Here is a 17244-nt window from a genome sequence, read left to right as displayed (position 1 = left end):
AAATAAAAAATGTTAAAAATAGTAGCTTCATCGGAATGGTCCGAAACTTGGTGACTTTATTGGTACTTGGTATATGAACACCCAAAACAATTGGGGACAGGATTTGAAAAGTCTAAGTGGTCATAAAAAAATAGTCACACTCAGGACCTTCGGGTCAAAAATGACCCCCATAGGAAATGAATGGGAAAGTGGCAAAAATATGAAAATACAGAGTTTTTTTGTGCATACAATCTACAAATCAGCCAGGATGCAGAAAAAAGGACTCAACAGTGAAGGGGTGAATCTCTAAAACATCAAGAGTGCAAAACAGACAAAATAACTCACAAAAAAGAAAAGAAAAAATATTATTGAACAAAATATATTTCATTGATTTTACTCAAATCTTTTTTATCTTAATATAAATGAAGAACCCCAGAGGGTTACGGAATGTGTCAAGTGGTGTAACCGCCAAGGGAAACTAAAATATTTTGTGATTATCTTCATTTAAAATGTCATCAAACCTACTTTTAATAAACAAGCAATCAAACAAACAATTATTATGAATGTTTGAATCATGAATAGTGATTACATTCCCACATGAAAAAATACTATAGTATAATATAGTAAAATTAATCTAGTAAATAGTGTTTTTGAACCGTACTATAGTAAATATACTACAGCAAAGTGTAGTAAATACTATAATATACTATATAATTTACTGTAGTATCTTTACTATAGTATGGTTCAAAAACACTATGTACTAGTGTAATTTTACTGTAATTTTACTATAATATACTATAGTATTTTTTCATGTGGGTTTGACCTTTGCCATGTCATAAAAGGTTAAATAACCGGATCATTTTAAGAAACTTATTGACCTTGTCCTTGACACATAGGGTTTATCTATCTTTTCTTGTCACATGACAACAAAATGGCTTTCTGTTACACCGCACTGATTTTGATTTTGAAATACTCTTTCAAATATTTTTTTCAACTTTTCATATTCAATTTTTTTGAATGATTTTTTAAGAAATGATAATAAATTATAATGTCACTGTATAAAATTCTTGAATAAATGAATAATGCACTAACATGGCGTATTTACAGCACTTGAGCCACGTTATGCATGAATAAATGAACCTCCCCGCCATCCTCATCATCACATGCGATGGCCATCAGGTCTGTCCACAGACACACACACACAGACGCATCGTGATGAGTTTATTCAACAGTTGAGGACGTGAGCTCGGCTGTGCGGCTCGGCTCGGCTCTCGGCAGTCACACGGTGATCTGCGATCAGGCGATGTCCTCTGCTCGGATCCTCTGCTCGGGTGTGTGTGTGTGTGTGTGTTGTGTGTGTGCTGTGATGCAGGCATGAGTCTCTCCGGACTTTAGCGCGCGTATGGGAGGTAAAGAGACATGTTCGCGTGTTCTGCATCAGTGTGTCATTGACTCCGGCTCTGCAAGGATCTTACCACAGCATTGCGGTGAGTGGAGAAGTTGTGTGGGATAGTCTCTGTGTCCAGCACTCGTCTCCACACTGCAGTCTCGTCTGTGACCACTGTTAGTCTACAGCTGGCATCGTTTCATGTCGAGCATCCCCACATATCAAACGGTAAGTTTATGATTTCTGATGATTTTACAGCAGAGTTCAGCTACAGGTCTACACAGTACGTGATCTTACAGTTTTCTAACTCGCCTATTTCTGCCACTCCATTTGTACTTGTTTATGTTACTGTGCCTAAGAGTTACCAGATGTAGGAGACTATGTCATTAAGTAGCCTATTTGCACATTATCCTGGTTAGTAAAGTACTTTAAATAATATTGTCACACATTTATCCAGTGACTATATCTTAGGCTTGGTTTATTTATTTTAGAAACTATTGGACATTTCATGTTGTTGTCATGGGAATTGATTTACAGTGATCATATCTAATACCTTTTTTTGAAAATGAAGAACGGCATATTACACAAAATGTTTTTATTTAAAATGTATTATTTAGGGCCTTTCGGCAAACAGCATGTCAGAGATAACATTATCATGTTTTTGGCTAGCAGAAATGAATGAATCAATGAATAATAATGATTATAATACAAATATTTTAAAATAAGATCTTTCATTAAATGTTGTTGGTGAAATATAGCCCTTATGACGACCGGTGAACAGGGATTCCTCAACTTTTTTTTGTTAGCTGAACCTATTTGACCCAATATATTAGCTGAGATTTTAATAAGTTAGGTCAATAAAAAAAAAAGTCAATAATAATAATGAATAATAAAATTAAGTTCAGAGTTCTCAGATGTTGGTTAATGGTCACATGGCATGCAGGTTTTATCTTTTTTTTAGTAATATATTAGTTTATATTTTTAAAATGATTTAATATTATTTGTAATGATTGAATTACTTGAAAGTGTTTTTTTTATTAAACTCACAAACCCCCTGCAGTTCCTTCACAAACCCCCTGACATAATGCAATATCTAATGCACTTCATGTTGTTGATAACAAAGAATGGAGTATATTTTCTTTCTCTTTGTATTTTTATATCAATATGGTTGGAGATTATCCTATTCAAATCAATGTGATAAACGAGTTAGGGCAAAAGTAATCTAAAAGTAATCCGATTATATTGTGTATTGTTCATGTATATATTTAAGAAATATTTGCATGTATACTGTATATACATTTATATAATCTATAATATATATAAATATAAATGTTTTATATATAAAAATAAAAAAAATTCTTAAATATATACATGCTTGTGTGTGTATTTATATATAAATAATAATTAACAGTGTACACACACATATATTATGTAAACACAAACTTTTATTTTGGATGCGATTAATCGCGATTAATCTTTTGACAGCCCTAAAATCTATATTTAAATTCTAGAGAAATTCTATTTTATTCTCATCCTAAATGAGGCGACATGAGCATTATGGAGTGCTAAATACTCTTGTGTAATGTATGTTTCATTCACACTCGAAGCCTGGAGGACGCAAACAGATGATTGGTTATTGTTCAGCAGTGTATTTGATGTCTTAGCCAATAGAAAGCAAGAAATAAGAAAAAGAAAAAACTGGTATTACACTTTAGTGTTGTCATGATACTGGAACTTCGATACGATACCTTGAAAAATATCGATTTTCGATATACCATTTTCGATACCATGGGAAAAACTGCCATATATACTGCCATACAGATTATCTCATAATTTTTTCTCAAAAAAATCTTTTTTTTTGTGTGTGTTGTAAATAAAATGTATTCGGAAGCAATATTCTCACCAGTGTTCAATCAGCTTTGACATATTTAAATATATTGCATATTTGTGATATTTTTACCTTTTATAAAGGGCATTTTCCCCTAATCTTATTAAATTGTGCTTCAGCTTTCCTTTTATATTCTTAAATTTGATCAGTAAATTAAATTAGAATAAGACACTATAGGGCTGTTACCAATCAAATTAAATAATTTACACAGAAAAATTACAACTGAATTAAATAATGTAATGAGATTGTTTGAAATATTATTTGAATATACAAATAAGAAAAGTTGGAAATAATGTTTAAACACTAAACCAACTAAAACTAAACCACCAGTAGGTGGCGGCTGGAGAACGTCTGAATGAGCGAGTCATTGAGTCGATTCGTTCAAACGGCTGAATTGTTCATTAATGAGGCAGTCGTTTACGAGTCATTGAATCTTTGATTCAACCGATTCATTCAAAACGCTGAATCATTCACTAACACACTGTTGCGGTGACACACGTTCTGCTGTGATCTTTGTTTGCTGCTGAAATCGAACAAAAATACTCAATAAGTGACTTAATGTTAATAATTGTTTATTGAACTGTCATATGAAATCAGTGTAATTTTCAGTCGTGATGTTTTTCAGGAAAACAGCACTCTTGGTAATGTGACGTTGCTTAACTGTATCATATGTTATAAATATAAATAAACTCCACATTTCTACATGTTTATGGCAGTGTGTTAACGGAGTTTCTCAGTGTGAGCTGTGCATATTTGTCTCGATTTCTCCTCGAGAGGCTGCGCGAGCGTCAACAGCGCAACGTTATAGACCATTTCAAGGACGTAAACATCAGTTTCTTTCACTTGCCCCTTCAAAAAATCCACTTGTCCCGGACAAGCGGACAAGCGTTAATGTCGAGCCCTGTTAAGAATAATAGGCTAATGAACCCACCATTCAAGCAGCCTTGCCCCCTTATTCTAAACTGAAAGTAAAATGAGCACGGCTGCACTGTCATTCATTCACGGCCGCAGTCATTCACGGTGTGTGTCCAGTCTGCCGCGTTTTCAGTTCATGCCTATGGAAGCTTAACTGTCATATAGGAATTCATTGAGAACACTCGCTTTGCTCCGCACCGCTCCGTTATGAATGCCAGAGCGGCCGTGCGCATTTTACTTTCAGTTTAAAATGAGCGATTTGAAAAGCCCCCGCCGGTGATAGCGGTTTTATTGGTGTTGTCACACGTCAATTAACCAAAGATCAGTGGTGTGTGCACTTTTGGTCTGAGCCCGAAACCTGCGGGAATGACTAAAATGATGTGCAATACAAGCACTATTCAGCCAGAGCGAATGAGACGAGTGAGTGACAGGAGACAGGTGTGTGTCAAACTGTCAATTCACCGCCGGAGAGAAGAGAGAACGTGCAGCTGGTATCAGTGAATCGATACTGCAGAAAAGGAGTATTGGAACCTAGGGATGAACTTCGGTATTTTGAAAATGTGACGATACCAGCATTTCTGTAGTACCGGTAGTACCGAGGATATACAGTACCTACTAATACTTTCATTCGCTTTCATGCTTATCTAAATGCAGGGCTCCAGACTAACTAAATGCAAAAAAAACCTATTTAAATATCCTGAGTAAAAGGCGCAGATGCACAATTTCATTTACCACACACTGAAGTGGGTCGCACACCGGACGAGAAGCGCTACACCACGCCACGTCTTTAAAATTCAAACTCTTTGTTTTCTATGAGTGTACAAACACCGGTGACGCCATTTGGCCTCTTTCTGACGTTTTCAGCCGCTGCCGTCCCCCTGGATGATGACATGAATGCATGATGTTCATCTCTAGAGTCGCTTCATGAGGATTTTACCGTTTCATTTGAGAAAAAACTATCGTCATATCATACCTCACACACCCACGGAAACGCAACCGGCATAATGGCAACCCTTCAAAATAAAAGTTTGGTTTAACTTGAAGAAATTGACAGAAATATATTATGCTACTGTTATATAGTAGATTTAGCTACGTCTCAATGTAATAATAATACTAACATTAATAATAATAATCATTAAAGTATTATTAGGTAGGTGTGCATGTGCGTAGTAGTGTTGTCAAAAATATCGATATTTCGATATGTATCGATACTGAAATATCTGAAACGATACCATTACTCCTTCCTACAGTATCGATACACTGATACCAGCTGCGCTTTTTTGCTCTCCTCTCCGACCGACAGCGAGTTGACACGCACCTGCCTCCTCTCATTCACTCCGGTTAAATAGTGTTGGTGTGACGGGTCTGAATTCCGCGCGGGATTGCACATAATTCTACTCATTCCCGCAGATTTCACGCTCACATCTGAAGCGCACAGTAATAAAGCCGCCTCTGACATTCAAGTGCAAAAATGAGCTCCTTTTCCCAGCTTATTAATGGTCAAATGCACTCAAAAATAATGTCACAATGGCCATCTTGGTGAGTATTAACCATAGACTGTAAACAAATATGGACATAGTGTCCGTGACGTCACCCATAGGGTTCTGAAGAGCAGTTTTGAAGCGTAAAGAAGGGACGAGCTGACCGTCGCCATCTTGGCAGCGCGTCACTCCCGGATAACAGAAAATGGGCAAAGAGGCGGGACGTGGGTGGAGCTGAGGTGACGTGATGACTAACAGACAGCAGACAAACGACAATCCACCTGTCACTCAAAGTGGCCACGCCCTTAATTATGCAGGACTTAAATGCTTTATATAATGTAAACGAATGAGTTATAAAAACATTCACCCCCTCACAGTCGTCATGAAGGGCAAAATTAGCCGTATAGACCAAAACCACAATTTGTCCCAGGCTGTAAACATGTGTTTTTCTGCTGTAAAGTGGACATTTTAACAAGCATAAGCATTTTTAATTTTGCTCCTTCTGGAGCCTAGTGGCCAGTCGATGAATTGCAGTTTAAGTCACTTCCGTATTGGCTTCAAGAGAAACTTGGGGAGGTTGCCGCTTGGTATTAACGTAAACACAGTAGTAAACAGTTCAGGAAGAAAGTAACATGAACAGTGTTTTGGATCCATGCGTGCGTCAGGTCTTAAAGGAACAGTAGCTGATGTTATTCAAACTACAAAAAGACACGATCACTTAGGCTACTGCTCTTGACTGATTAACTCGTGTAACTTTTTTTAAATAATGAAGATTATCCAATGTTATTTTAAATTTGATTAATTAGTTTTTTTTTTAATTTAGTTTCTTACCTGAATACTACTGTTAGACCTAGCTGAAAAAATAAAGCAGTCTATTTCATTTATATCTTTGTTCTATTGTATATATTTGTCTTTTTAAATTCAATTTACCATTTGAAATCAAGTAAAAATACATTGAGTTAGCACATATTTGTGAGATAATTGTAATGGTAATTGATCAACGTTGATCAAGCTTAAAGGGATAGTTCACCCAAAAATGAAAATTAGCCCATAATTTACTCACCCTCAAGTCATCCGAGGTGTATATGACATTCTTCTTTCAGATGAATAAAATTAAAATTTATATTACAAAAGTCCAGGCTAATCCAAGCATTAGAATTTGATTAATAGTTGCTCTGTTTTTGAAGTCCATTAAAAGTGCATCTGTCCGTCATATAACTGCTCCAAGCGGCTCTGGGGTGTTAATAAAGGCCTTCTGAAGCGAATCGATGCGTATAGAAAAATATCCATATTTAAAACTTTATCAAGTAAACTTTCGGCCTTCCCTGTTCAATATATGGAAAAATTGTTGAAAGTTTCCCTGCCGATTGAAAGACTAACGCGATCAGGTCGGCTCGTCATGACATCACATACGCATCTTGAGTTTCACTTTCAACATTCAACACTTTTCCATGGAAGGCGGTCGGTCGAAAGTTTACTTGATAAATTTTTAAATATGGATATTTTTCTTACACAAACGCGTCGATTTGCTTCAGAAGGCCTTTATTAACACCCCAGAGCCACGTGGAGCAGTTATATGACGGACAGATGCACTTTTTATGGACTTCAAAAACAGAGCAACTATGAATCCAATTCTAATGCTTGGATTAGCCTGGACTTTTGTAACATAACTCCGATTTTATTTGTCTGAAAGAAGAATGTCATATACACCTAGGATGACTTGAGGGTGAGTAAATTATGGGCTAATTTTCATTTTTGGGTGAAATATCCCTTTAAAAGCTTTATCATATAAAGTGGTCTCTTCAGAATAAATTTTGGATTGCCTAGACTTCCAATAGATGGACAAAAAAAGAAATAATATAAAAAATATATTAGAAAAATGGTATCAAATATCAATACTTTTACAGGTATCGTATCGAAGTTAGAAATTCCAGTATCGTGAGAACACTAGTGCGTAGAGGGTTGCTTAATTTTCACTTGATCTTTTTAACAATGTTTACTTTTAAACAGCATGTAGCTTTCAAATCTTTATATTAATTATTTACTTATAATGATCGCCATCATAAATAATAAACCCATTGAATTTAATTCAGGATTTTTTTCAAATAGTTAAATTAAATAGTAAAACATTTTCCAACAGATTTTGCTGGTACCGAAATTGGTACAGAGAACCGTAGAATTTTAATGGTATTGGTACCGATGACTACTGGGATTTTGGTACCGTGACATCCCTATTGGAACCATTTCAGATATTTCAGTATCGATACATATTGAATTATCGATATTTTTGACAACACTATTAGAACGTGTCTACAACGTGTGACAAAAGACAGTAGAACCCATCATAATCACTGATGTTATCTACAAGACAAATCCCGACAGTAAACTGATGCTTCGTTCTATTTATGACGTACTTCAAGCACTCGTGATACTCATAGGAAGGACAAATGGATTATGCAACGGTCACTTTGTCGCCTCCGGTGTAGACATGGTGTTACACTTGACATTTCTGACCCCTCACTTCTGAAATGATGGCTTCGCCCCTGGAATGTATGTAACATTAACACCGTAATGTAAAGTCTGTCCAGATTCGATTCTCAGTAAACTCACACTTTACTCTGTCCCTGTCACAGGTCATTCTTCTATAGAGCTATATATCGTCATTAACAAACACCGAGGATGTTTCCCTTTTAAACTGGAGAACTTCACCTCTTAAGAAGACATGGGACTTGGACAGTCTAGCAGGACATCCGTCAGTGATGACCCAGCGGAGGGTAAGTGTGTTCTTGGACACAAAACAAGTTGTTCCAGTTCCTATAGTTGGACAGATGACTAAAATTATATATTTTGATTATTTCTTCACACAAATGTATAACTGTTAGGATAGTATTTAAACATACCCTGGGTGAAAAATTCATTTAAAAATGAAGAGAATGTTAAAATAAAATAAAAAGTTTAATTAATTGGTGGATTCCCCTGAAATTGTTCCTATCATTTGTTTGTGCAACAGTAAATCGACCAATGGGGTGAGTTTAGGGCAGGACTATCTTTTGACCAGCCAATGGCAGACAGGTGGTGTGTTCAGGAAAGACTGAATATGCCAAAAATGAAATCCTGCCTCCAATTTTCACCCCATTGTTGTTTCAAAACAGTATGACCTCCATTGAGCACAAACAGAGAAACTCGAGCTGCTCTTTTCCATGCAAATGAATGTATACAATGACCAGGGACTGTCAACCTCTAAAAAGAACACAAAGCACAGTAAGACTTTATTTTAAGTGTACATGTACATTAAATGAACTTGCAATAGTAATAACGGTAAATGATGTACATTATAACTAACCCAAAACTCTAACTCTATACATGTAGTTATTATAATTATACATTTAAAGGGTTAGTTCACCCAAAAATGAAAATTATGTCATTAATTACTTACCCTCATGTCATTCGACACCCGTCAGACCTCCGTTCATCTTCAGAACACAAACGAAGATATTTTAGTTGAAATCTGATGGCTCTGAAAGGCCTCCATTGGCACAATGCACGGTTCACTCTCAAGACCCATAAAAGGTACTAAAGACGTTGTTACAAAGTCCATCTCACTACAGTGGTTCTACAATAACTTTATGGAGTGACGAGGATAGTTTTTGTGCACAAAAAAACCCTAAATAACGACTTATATAGTGATGACGATTTCAAAACACGGCATCATGAAGCTTCGAAGAGTTATGAATCAGTGAGTCGAATCACTGCTGAAATTTGGCAATCCAAACTGCTGAATCGACTCACTGATTCATAATGCTTCGAAGCTTCATGATGCTGTGTTTTGAAATCTTCATCACTATATAAGTCGTTATTTAGGGTTTTTTTGCGCACAAAAACTATTCTCTTCACTCCATAAAGTAAGCCAGGATTAAGCCTTAGTTCAATTAGGGCATTTAAGTAGCTTTTATAAACGTGCCTGGTTGGCATTACTGGTTGCATTTTGAGACAAAACAATGACACTGACATAAGATATATCAGTGCAAGTTGCTTTGAGTTTAAGCCTTGTCTGTGAAACCGGGGGTGCATGTACAGATGCTAACTGAATAAACTTACCACAATCAGCCCTGAATCAGCTTTCCGTGAGGAGAATTATTCCAGGATTATTACTCAAAGCGATGCATCTGAACCATAGCTTCACTAGTTGTGTTTGTATGAGTTGATGTGTGTGTGGGCGTTGACGCATGGATTGCCTGTATTTGAATCTGAATGAGCGCGCGATCCATGGGCGTGGCCGCATTAGCCGATAATGAGTCAGTAATGAGTTGACTGATATCTCCCACTTTACATAAACACAGAATATTTGTTTTCGTTTTGATTTACATGATTTAAAACCGGACATTTCAACGTTTCTTTAGACATATGTCTCATGTTTGTGTGTCAAGGTTTCACTAAGCTACAGGTCATTTTCTGAAGAGAATCAGATTAGACATCATTGAGAGAAGATCGCGAATCATGTTTGTTTCCCTAATTTTGCAAAAAGCACAACAATTTGTTTTTATTGTGACTGTACACACAAAAAAAGAAACTTAACAGAATATAATGATGTATAACACGTGCATGAAGGATAAAGTTATTTGAGTCTTTTTGGCACTGATAAGAAAAAAAGAGAGCCGATCACGCCGGCGCGACCGCCGACTCGAGGGGGTTAATATAGGGTTAGGATTAGGGTTTGGTTTGGTTTAGGGTTAGTCGCATGTAATTCTAAGTCATTTATAGTTATTACTATAGTAACTACATGTAACAACCACACTGTAAAAAAGTGTTACTAAATAAAGTGTAAGCAAAATCCACATAAAAGTATCGTAAAAGTGGTATATATTCACAAGATATACAACTTTTTGTGTGAGGTAGAGACTAAAATGTAAGTTATTCACTTATTTAGTTGTTATTCAACTTTCCCTCTGCTGCTGTATGTACATGTAGTTATGTAGTGTAGCTAAAATGTATAATCTGGACAAAACAATCAATGTAAACCTTCACTTTAAAACAGAATTTCTCCAGAGTAAACCCATTCAACAGGATCTGAAGCTGCTGAGTGCTGAAAGTCATTTATTGAGGTTCTCATAAATCTGTTTGTGCAGGTGGGTCTAAAATTTACAACCTAGATTCCTATACACCTGTGTGTATGAGTCAAAGGAAGAGATGGGCCATCACAAGTACAGTTATAGCCGATTGGCCCATTTTACAAGGTAATCTTGTATTTGGGTATACAGCAGTGCGCACAATGACTCACTAGAGAAAACGACTATTAAACAAAAAATGTACATATCCTGAAGAAAATCGAAGTGGTGCAAGTCAATGGGAATATAACATACACAATGTGAGAGTGTTGTGGGTGTAAAAAGAGCCCACCACAAAGTTTATACAGCTTTATAGACAGGCAGCAAAAGAAAAAAATATATATACAGTTGTTACATATTCCCTGTGTGTGTTTGTGGACTTTTATGTTAGTTCTTGTCTTGAGTGCCATGTTGTAGGCCTATTTCTTTGTGGTTTTCCCCCTTGATTAGTCCCAGGCGTGTCTTGTTACCTTGTTATCTTGTTAAGCTTCTTTCCCGATGTGTATATATTGCCCTTGTGTTTCTCTTGTGCTTGGTCAGTCGATCTGTCACGTTGGGAGTGAGCAGGCAGAAGCGAGAATCTTAGTGCGAGGAGTATGTTTAATAAACAAACAGAAGTACATTTACATTTATTCATTTAGCAGACACTTTTATCCAAAGCGACTTACAACTGAGGAATACAGGAATCGATCCGTCATGAAGAGGTGAAAAATCACAAAAAGTGCTTGAAATACTAAGCTTTGGACATTGCTTAGAGTAGCATAAGCTAGAATAGGGAGGGAAATGAGGAAAATGTGGGGGGGGGGGGGGTTAAGATGAGGTTAAGTGCTCACGGAAGAGTTGAGTTTTCAGCTGTCTTTTGAATGTTGTCAGCGATTCTGAGAAACACCAAACATAGACTGACAAAGCACAAGAGAAACACAAGGGCTATATATGCACATGGGGAAACAAGCTTAACAAGACAAAGAGGTAACAAGACACACCTGGGTAGACTAATCAAGGGGAAAAACTACAAAGAACGTTACCTGCGTGACCCATGTTTCTCTTAATAGGGAACGAGGCGCTGCATAGGGATGATGCAATGGGAACGCCCTTGGGGCGGTGCTGATTGTCGGAACCCGTATAGAATCATGCCAATTCATTGGCTGATGGTGCGGGCGCTTCCTCAGCAACGCTATGTCAGTCACTCTTAAGGCCGCAACATACTCTGCAAGAACAAAGAAATTTGTTCGTTTTCTCGGGGTGGCAAGAACAAAGTTCGTTCTGGCCAGGACATTACATACTTCACGAGAAAAGCAGGTGCCGAACATCTCCGTTTCTCCGCATTAACTCCGCCCACTTTAAAATTCTGATCAATCACACAATTTTTCTCGGACACCCACAAGAAAAAAGTTCTGCTCAGACGATGTGTCAAGAACGAGCTGCGAGAACTCCCAAACCAGGGCTCCAAGAACAAAATGACGTAATTTTGTTCTCGCAGCCCTGGGAGCGAGAACTTTTTTCTCTGTTCTTGCGGAGTATGTTGCAGCCTTTAATATGTGCCATCTGCTCCTCAGATTTTCTACAGAAGAAGGAGCTTCCGCACCTCATCAGCAAAAGAAATTGCGTCTCTCACTCAATGAGAGATCTTGTGCTTAGAGGTGACGAGTCCTCTGCGGCTGACCCCAAAGCATACAAACAACTGAGACGGCTTATGCCACTGGTCAGAGCGGTCCACGTACACCTTTAAAGCCTGAATAGGGCAAAGCAAATGGAGCCTTTACTCCTCCGTGGAGGAAAAGGGAGAAGGACAGAAAGAATGATGCATGACCACTTGAGAGTGAAATGACGTGGACAAAACTTTGGGGACATAACCAGGCCTGGGTCACAGAAACACCTTCACAAGACCCGGGGCAAACTCCACGCAAGGCCCACTCACAGAAAGAGCCTGCAGATCCCCCACATGCTTGAGAGAGGCTAATGCTAACAAAAGCTCCACCTTGAGAGTCAGAAGCCGGTCAGGAGCTGACTCCAAAGGTTCGAAAGGAGGTTCCAATAACCCCTCCAAAACAACTGACAGGTCCCAGGTGGGGACACCAACCGGACACGCAGGCCTCAAGCATCTAACTCCATGCATAAAAGAAGAGACCAGGCGTGTCTACCTAAGGGGACCTCGTCTGACTCCCTACAGACAGCAATGGCCGCGACGTAAACCCTCAAAGTAGTTGCAGCTGCTCAGGCCGCAAACTTATTCTACAGGAATTCCAGCACTGAACTCCACTGCACGATCTGTATACCAAGATTCAAAAACCTTCCATTTTGAAAAATACAGCCGTCTAGTAGAAGGCGCACAAGGGTCATCAATGGTCTTAGCGGAAAGACCAGAAGCTATTAGTGACTGCCCCAACGGCCACACCCACAGCCTCCATATCTCGGGTTGAGGATTCCAAATCCTGCCCTGGAGCAAGACAACGGTGCCCTTCCATCAAGGAGCTCGACTCCGAAAACCATGTCTGGGATGGCCAGAAGGGGGCTACCAACAGGAGGTAAATTCCGCACTCCCTCACTCTGCAAAGCACTGCATGGATTTCCTTTACCGGAGGGAATGCATATAGCCTCAAATCCGGCCATGGGTGAACCAAGGCATCTATTCCCAGAGTCAAGTCTTGTGACGTAAAGAGGTCCGCCTCGCCAAAAAGGCTCCAAATCTGAGCCACCGTTTGGCGGTGCATCCACTTCCCGACCTGAGTTTCTGTCTAGACAGGAAGTCCTTCCAGGCTCCTGGAAAGTGGACTGCTCTCAGTGAAAGGAACCTGTCTTGAACCCATAGGAGCATGTCCTGACAATAACATGACAGTGCCTGAAGGAAGTGATCCAGAGCAAGAGACACGGCTCACAACTCTAGGCAGTGTATGTGCCACGAGAGAAGCTTACCCATCCAAACACCAGGATAGATTTTAACATCAGCATCTTGAGTTTTCCTTTGTAGAAGGAATTCAGACGACATAGGTCCAATATGGGATCGTACAGAGAACCCAGCTTGACACACCTGTCAGAAGCCTCCACGCTGCCAGGTGGTAAGAAAAGGGTTGCATAGGAATGGTCACTGGCAGGAACCCAGCCGCCAGACTTTCTCTGTGGCTGCAAGCGAGAGGGGGTAGGGACAAAGCTAAAGTTACTGGAGGAAAGCCTGTGGCGTCCTCTGACAGCTCCCCATACTGTGCGAGGTGAGGGATGTCTAGGCTCATCTAGAGGTCTCCTTCTTGTGTGCGAGGCGGTCCATGAGCTCGCAGTAGTGGGAGGTTCACAAGCCCTCCTAGGCATGAAGCAGTGCAGAATTTATCGACCACTGAGCTGACCGCATCTCCAAATAAACCTAACTGGGATAGGGGGGTCCAGTGGGAAGACTTTCTCCTTTTCACAAATCTCAAGATTCAACCAAAGATGGCGTTCAACAGCCACCAAACCCTTAAGGATGTCCGCTTGGTAGGCCTGAAGAATGGCCATGGTATGAAGCGCCATACCTGCCTGGCCGAACGCCATGTAGGATTTTCTCACAAGGACGGAAGTGGTCCTACAGGGCTTATGCTGCGTTCACACCGGACGCGAATAGAGCGTCTGGAGCGAGTGATTTCCATGTTAAGTAAATGGAAAGACGCGTTGACGTGTGTCTGGAGGTCCTTCGGCGCGATGGACTCGATTCCGCCTCATTCACGCGTTTGAAGCGAATTCGCGTCTTCTGAAAAATCGGAACTTTGGCGTCAATTCGCGCCGCGTTAACCAATCAGGAGCCTGCTCGCTGCGGTCACGTGGTAAAGTGACGTGATGAGAAACCCTGCATAATTTAAAAATACTACCATTGTGCCACAAAATGTTGTTTTAAGACTTTTTCAGGTGGGAATGTAGTTGTTTAAAGCTAAAATCTGTGGTTTATTTATAAAGAGAGCACCTATTTAAAAAAAATAATCGTTGTGAGATCCAGGCGATCAGCGCGCACTCGCTCATTAACCCCGGGGAGATCAGCCTTTCCTCAGCCAGTCCTTCTGCCGTCTGCCGCTGGCTCTGATGTCCTGTAGTGGTTCATCTTGTGTAGATCTAACAGGCGATCTTTGGTGTCATGAATCTATAATTTGTTGTCTGCCAAATTGTTTTGACTGAGGGCAAAGAGAAGTTTCATAACTTTATTTTTTAAGGATATTTAAATATACATGCAGTAAAGATAATGTAGGAGTTGCCTGGACAACATTTGTGTGGCTATTAGTGTTTAATATATATTTTTAATGAAAATGAAAAGAGGCAGAGTGGTGTTTTATGACATATTTCTCTTGGAGCGCCTTGAACGCGCGTCTATTTTGCTTCAAAAACTAAATTTATACGCGCGTCCAATTCGCTGTGGACGCGTGAATGGATTCAAAATGTTCAAGAGTCCAACTAGACGCGATTTTGACGCTCTATTCGCGTTTGGTGTGAACGCAGCATTAGAAGGAGATCTTGAAGATCTTGAGATCTCGTAATGAAAATGTTTAACCTGATTATGTTTAATAAGCCGACAACGCATTTGATCATGTACACGCGTTAACCTGTTTTCTTTATCGGAGTAAGATCATAAACGGCTTAAGCATAAACCAATCGCCACAGCTAGATTTTTGCCCCTTACGCCCATTTCCCCCAGCATGAAAACGCATTAACCTGCTTTCTTTTGCTTATTGAAGTGCGCAGGTGTGAAATGTGACAGGAATCCTTACTGTGGATTTTAGCGCATCCAGACAGAACGAGCGTTTTGCAGTAAGGGAGGAGGAAATATATCGCAACTCAGACTCTTTCTTGACTCAAAAATGATAAAAGTGCTCTCTTATTAGAAGAAGTGCTACAGTCAAAATACTGTAAGGAGATAATATATGAGTCATGTTGCAATACTCTACTTTGGTTTTTAATGCTTTATTTCACATAACAACCGACATAACAAATGAAATACTTGGAGTCAGATACTCAAATTATTACATTTTGCATTGTCGGGTTATTTGTTTGCATGTAAAGAAAAAAACAGATTTTTGTGAGTTACATGCTCAGTTATGCTAGTCCCAGACTAAAATGCATGTTTGATCTGTTGTAACTCAAAGCAACTTGCCTGAAAAGTGTTATATCAGTGCCATTGTTTTGTCTCAAACAGTAATGTTTTTTCTTAGGCACGTTTATAAAAGATACTGAAATGTCCTATTTGAACTAAGGCCTAATCCTGGCTTAGTCTAAGCCCTGTCTGTGGAACCAGGCCAATTTTTTTTATTTGCAAGGAATTTGTTTAAAAATTATTTGACTGCTAAATATTAATATAAACATACAAAAATAATGTGGTTGCTTCTTTTTAGGTAGAGTTTATAGTCTTTGTACATGACTTTAACTAAATATAAATATAAAATCCAATATACATTCATAATTATATTTGACTAAAACGTGAATTATAAATCCACCACATCCCACTGTGTAGCGCATAGTGAATGAGTGAACGTGTCAGCAGTTTTGGACACAGTATACTGTTTAGTATGCATGATGAGCAGAGGTGTGTATGATAGTGATTTCACTCCGGTAGCCTGTTATTATTGTCTGACAGAAGCTGTTTTTGACTGCTAGCCCGTTTTAAAGTATGCCATGTGAAAATATAGGAGTCAGATTGCTTGGAAAAGTAATTGCACAATATGCAAGATTTGAGGCAGCCTTCATGTCCATAGCAAGCACCACTAATTTGGAAATTGGTCTTCACTTTGTGGTAAGAATTTCCTCTTAAAGTTGGGGCATTTATTATTTAGGACAAGCTTATGACCCCTCTGGAAGTCACTGTGAAAAAGGGTGTCAGCGTTCTCTAAGTGGCTGTCCTAGATCGTTTGCCCACACTCAATAGTTCATCACTCAATGGCTCTTGAGATATGGGACAAAACATGTCCCTCAAATGTACCTTTCTTTTTTTAAATAGTACTACATTTAAACTTTGAAGTTTATCACCAGAATGTTCTTTACAAAAATACCATATTAAAAGTACTTCATTTTAATTTTCTCTTAATTTTATTAAAACTATGACATTTATAATCACAAAACGACCTTTCCTCAGAGTCAGACCATAATTCATATATAATAATTATGTAATTTATATTGCATCATATTTGTGTTCCTGTCAGATACTGATCAGCCACAACATTAAAAGCCCCTGCCTAATATTGTGTAGGTGCCAAAACAGCTCTGGGACCTCAGTGGTATCTGGCACCTAGACATTAGCAGCAGATCCTTTAAAGTCCCCTTGAAATCAAAATGGACGTTTTTTGGCTTTTAGTATGAATATGTTAGCCTTACGGTTATCTATAAGCTATTGTGCTCCAATACAATGACAAACATCACATTTAGAAGATATAAGTGTTCAAAACTTACAGTCTCTCAAATCTGCCAATGTGAATCAATGATTTGATGACATCACTCTGCACTTCAGCTTTTCATCAGATTTTCTGTCCAATCAAACGCTCT

The 17244-nt window shown here is 38.8% G+C and overlaps 1 protein-coding gene across 1 annotated transcript in view; it reads left to right on the top strand.

Moving 5' to 3' along the window:
- Window positions 1-368: 368 nt before the first annotated feature.
- stk32a (serine/threonine kinase 32A) overlaps window positions 369-17244 on the top strand; it is a 136491-nt gene continuing 119615 nt past the window's right edge. Inside the window, exons 1-2 of the mRNA XM_079835834.1 lie at window positions 369-1594; window positions 8284-8424. Of these exons, the coding sequence (XP_079691960.1) occupies window positions 8373-8424 (52 nt within the window). The 5' untranslated portion in view covers window positions 369-1594; window positions 8284-8372. The remainder of the gene's footprint in view (window positions 1595-8283; window positions 8425-17244) is intronic.

This window comes from Gobio gobio (assembly GCF_949357685.1).
Source record: "Gobio gobio genome assembly, chromosome: 14".
Lineage (NCBI taxonomy): Eukaryota > Metazoa > Chordata > Actinopteri > Cypriniformes > Gobionidae > Gobio > Gobio gobio.
The sequence above is the reverse complement of the archived record's forward strand: the minus strand, read 5'-3'. Positions and strand labels throughout refer to the sequence as shown.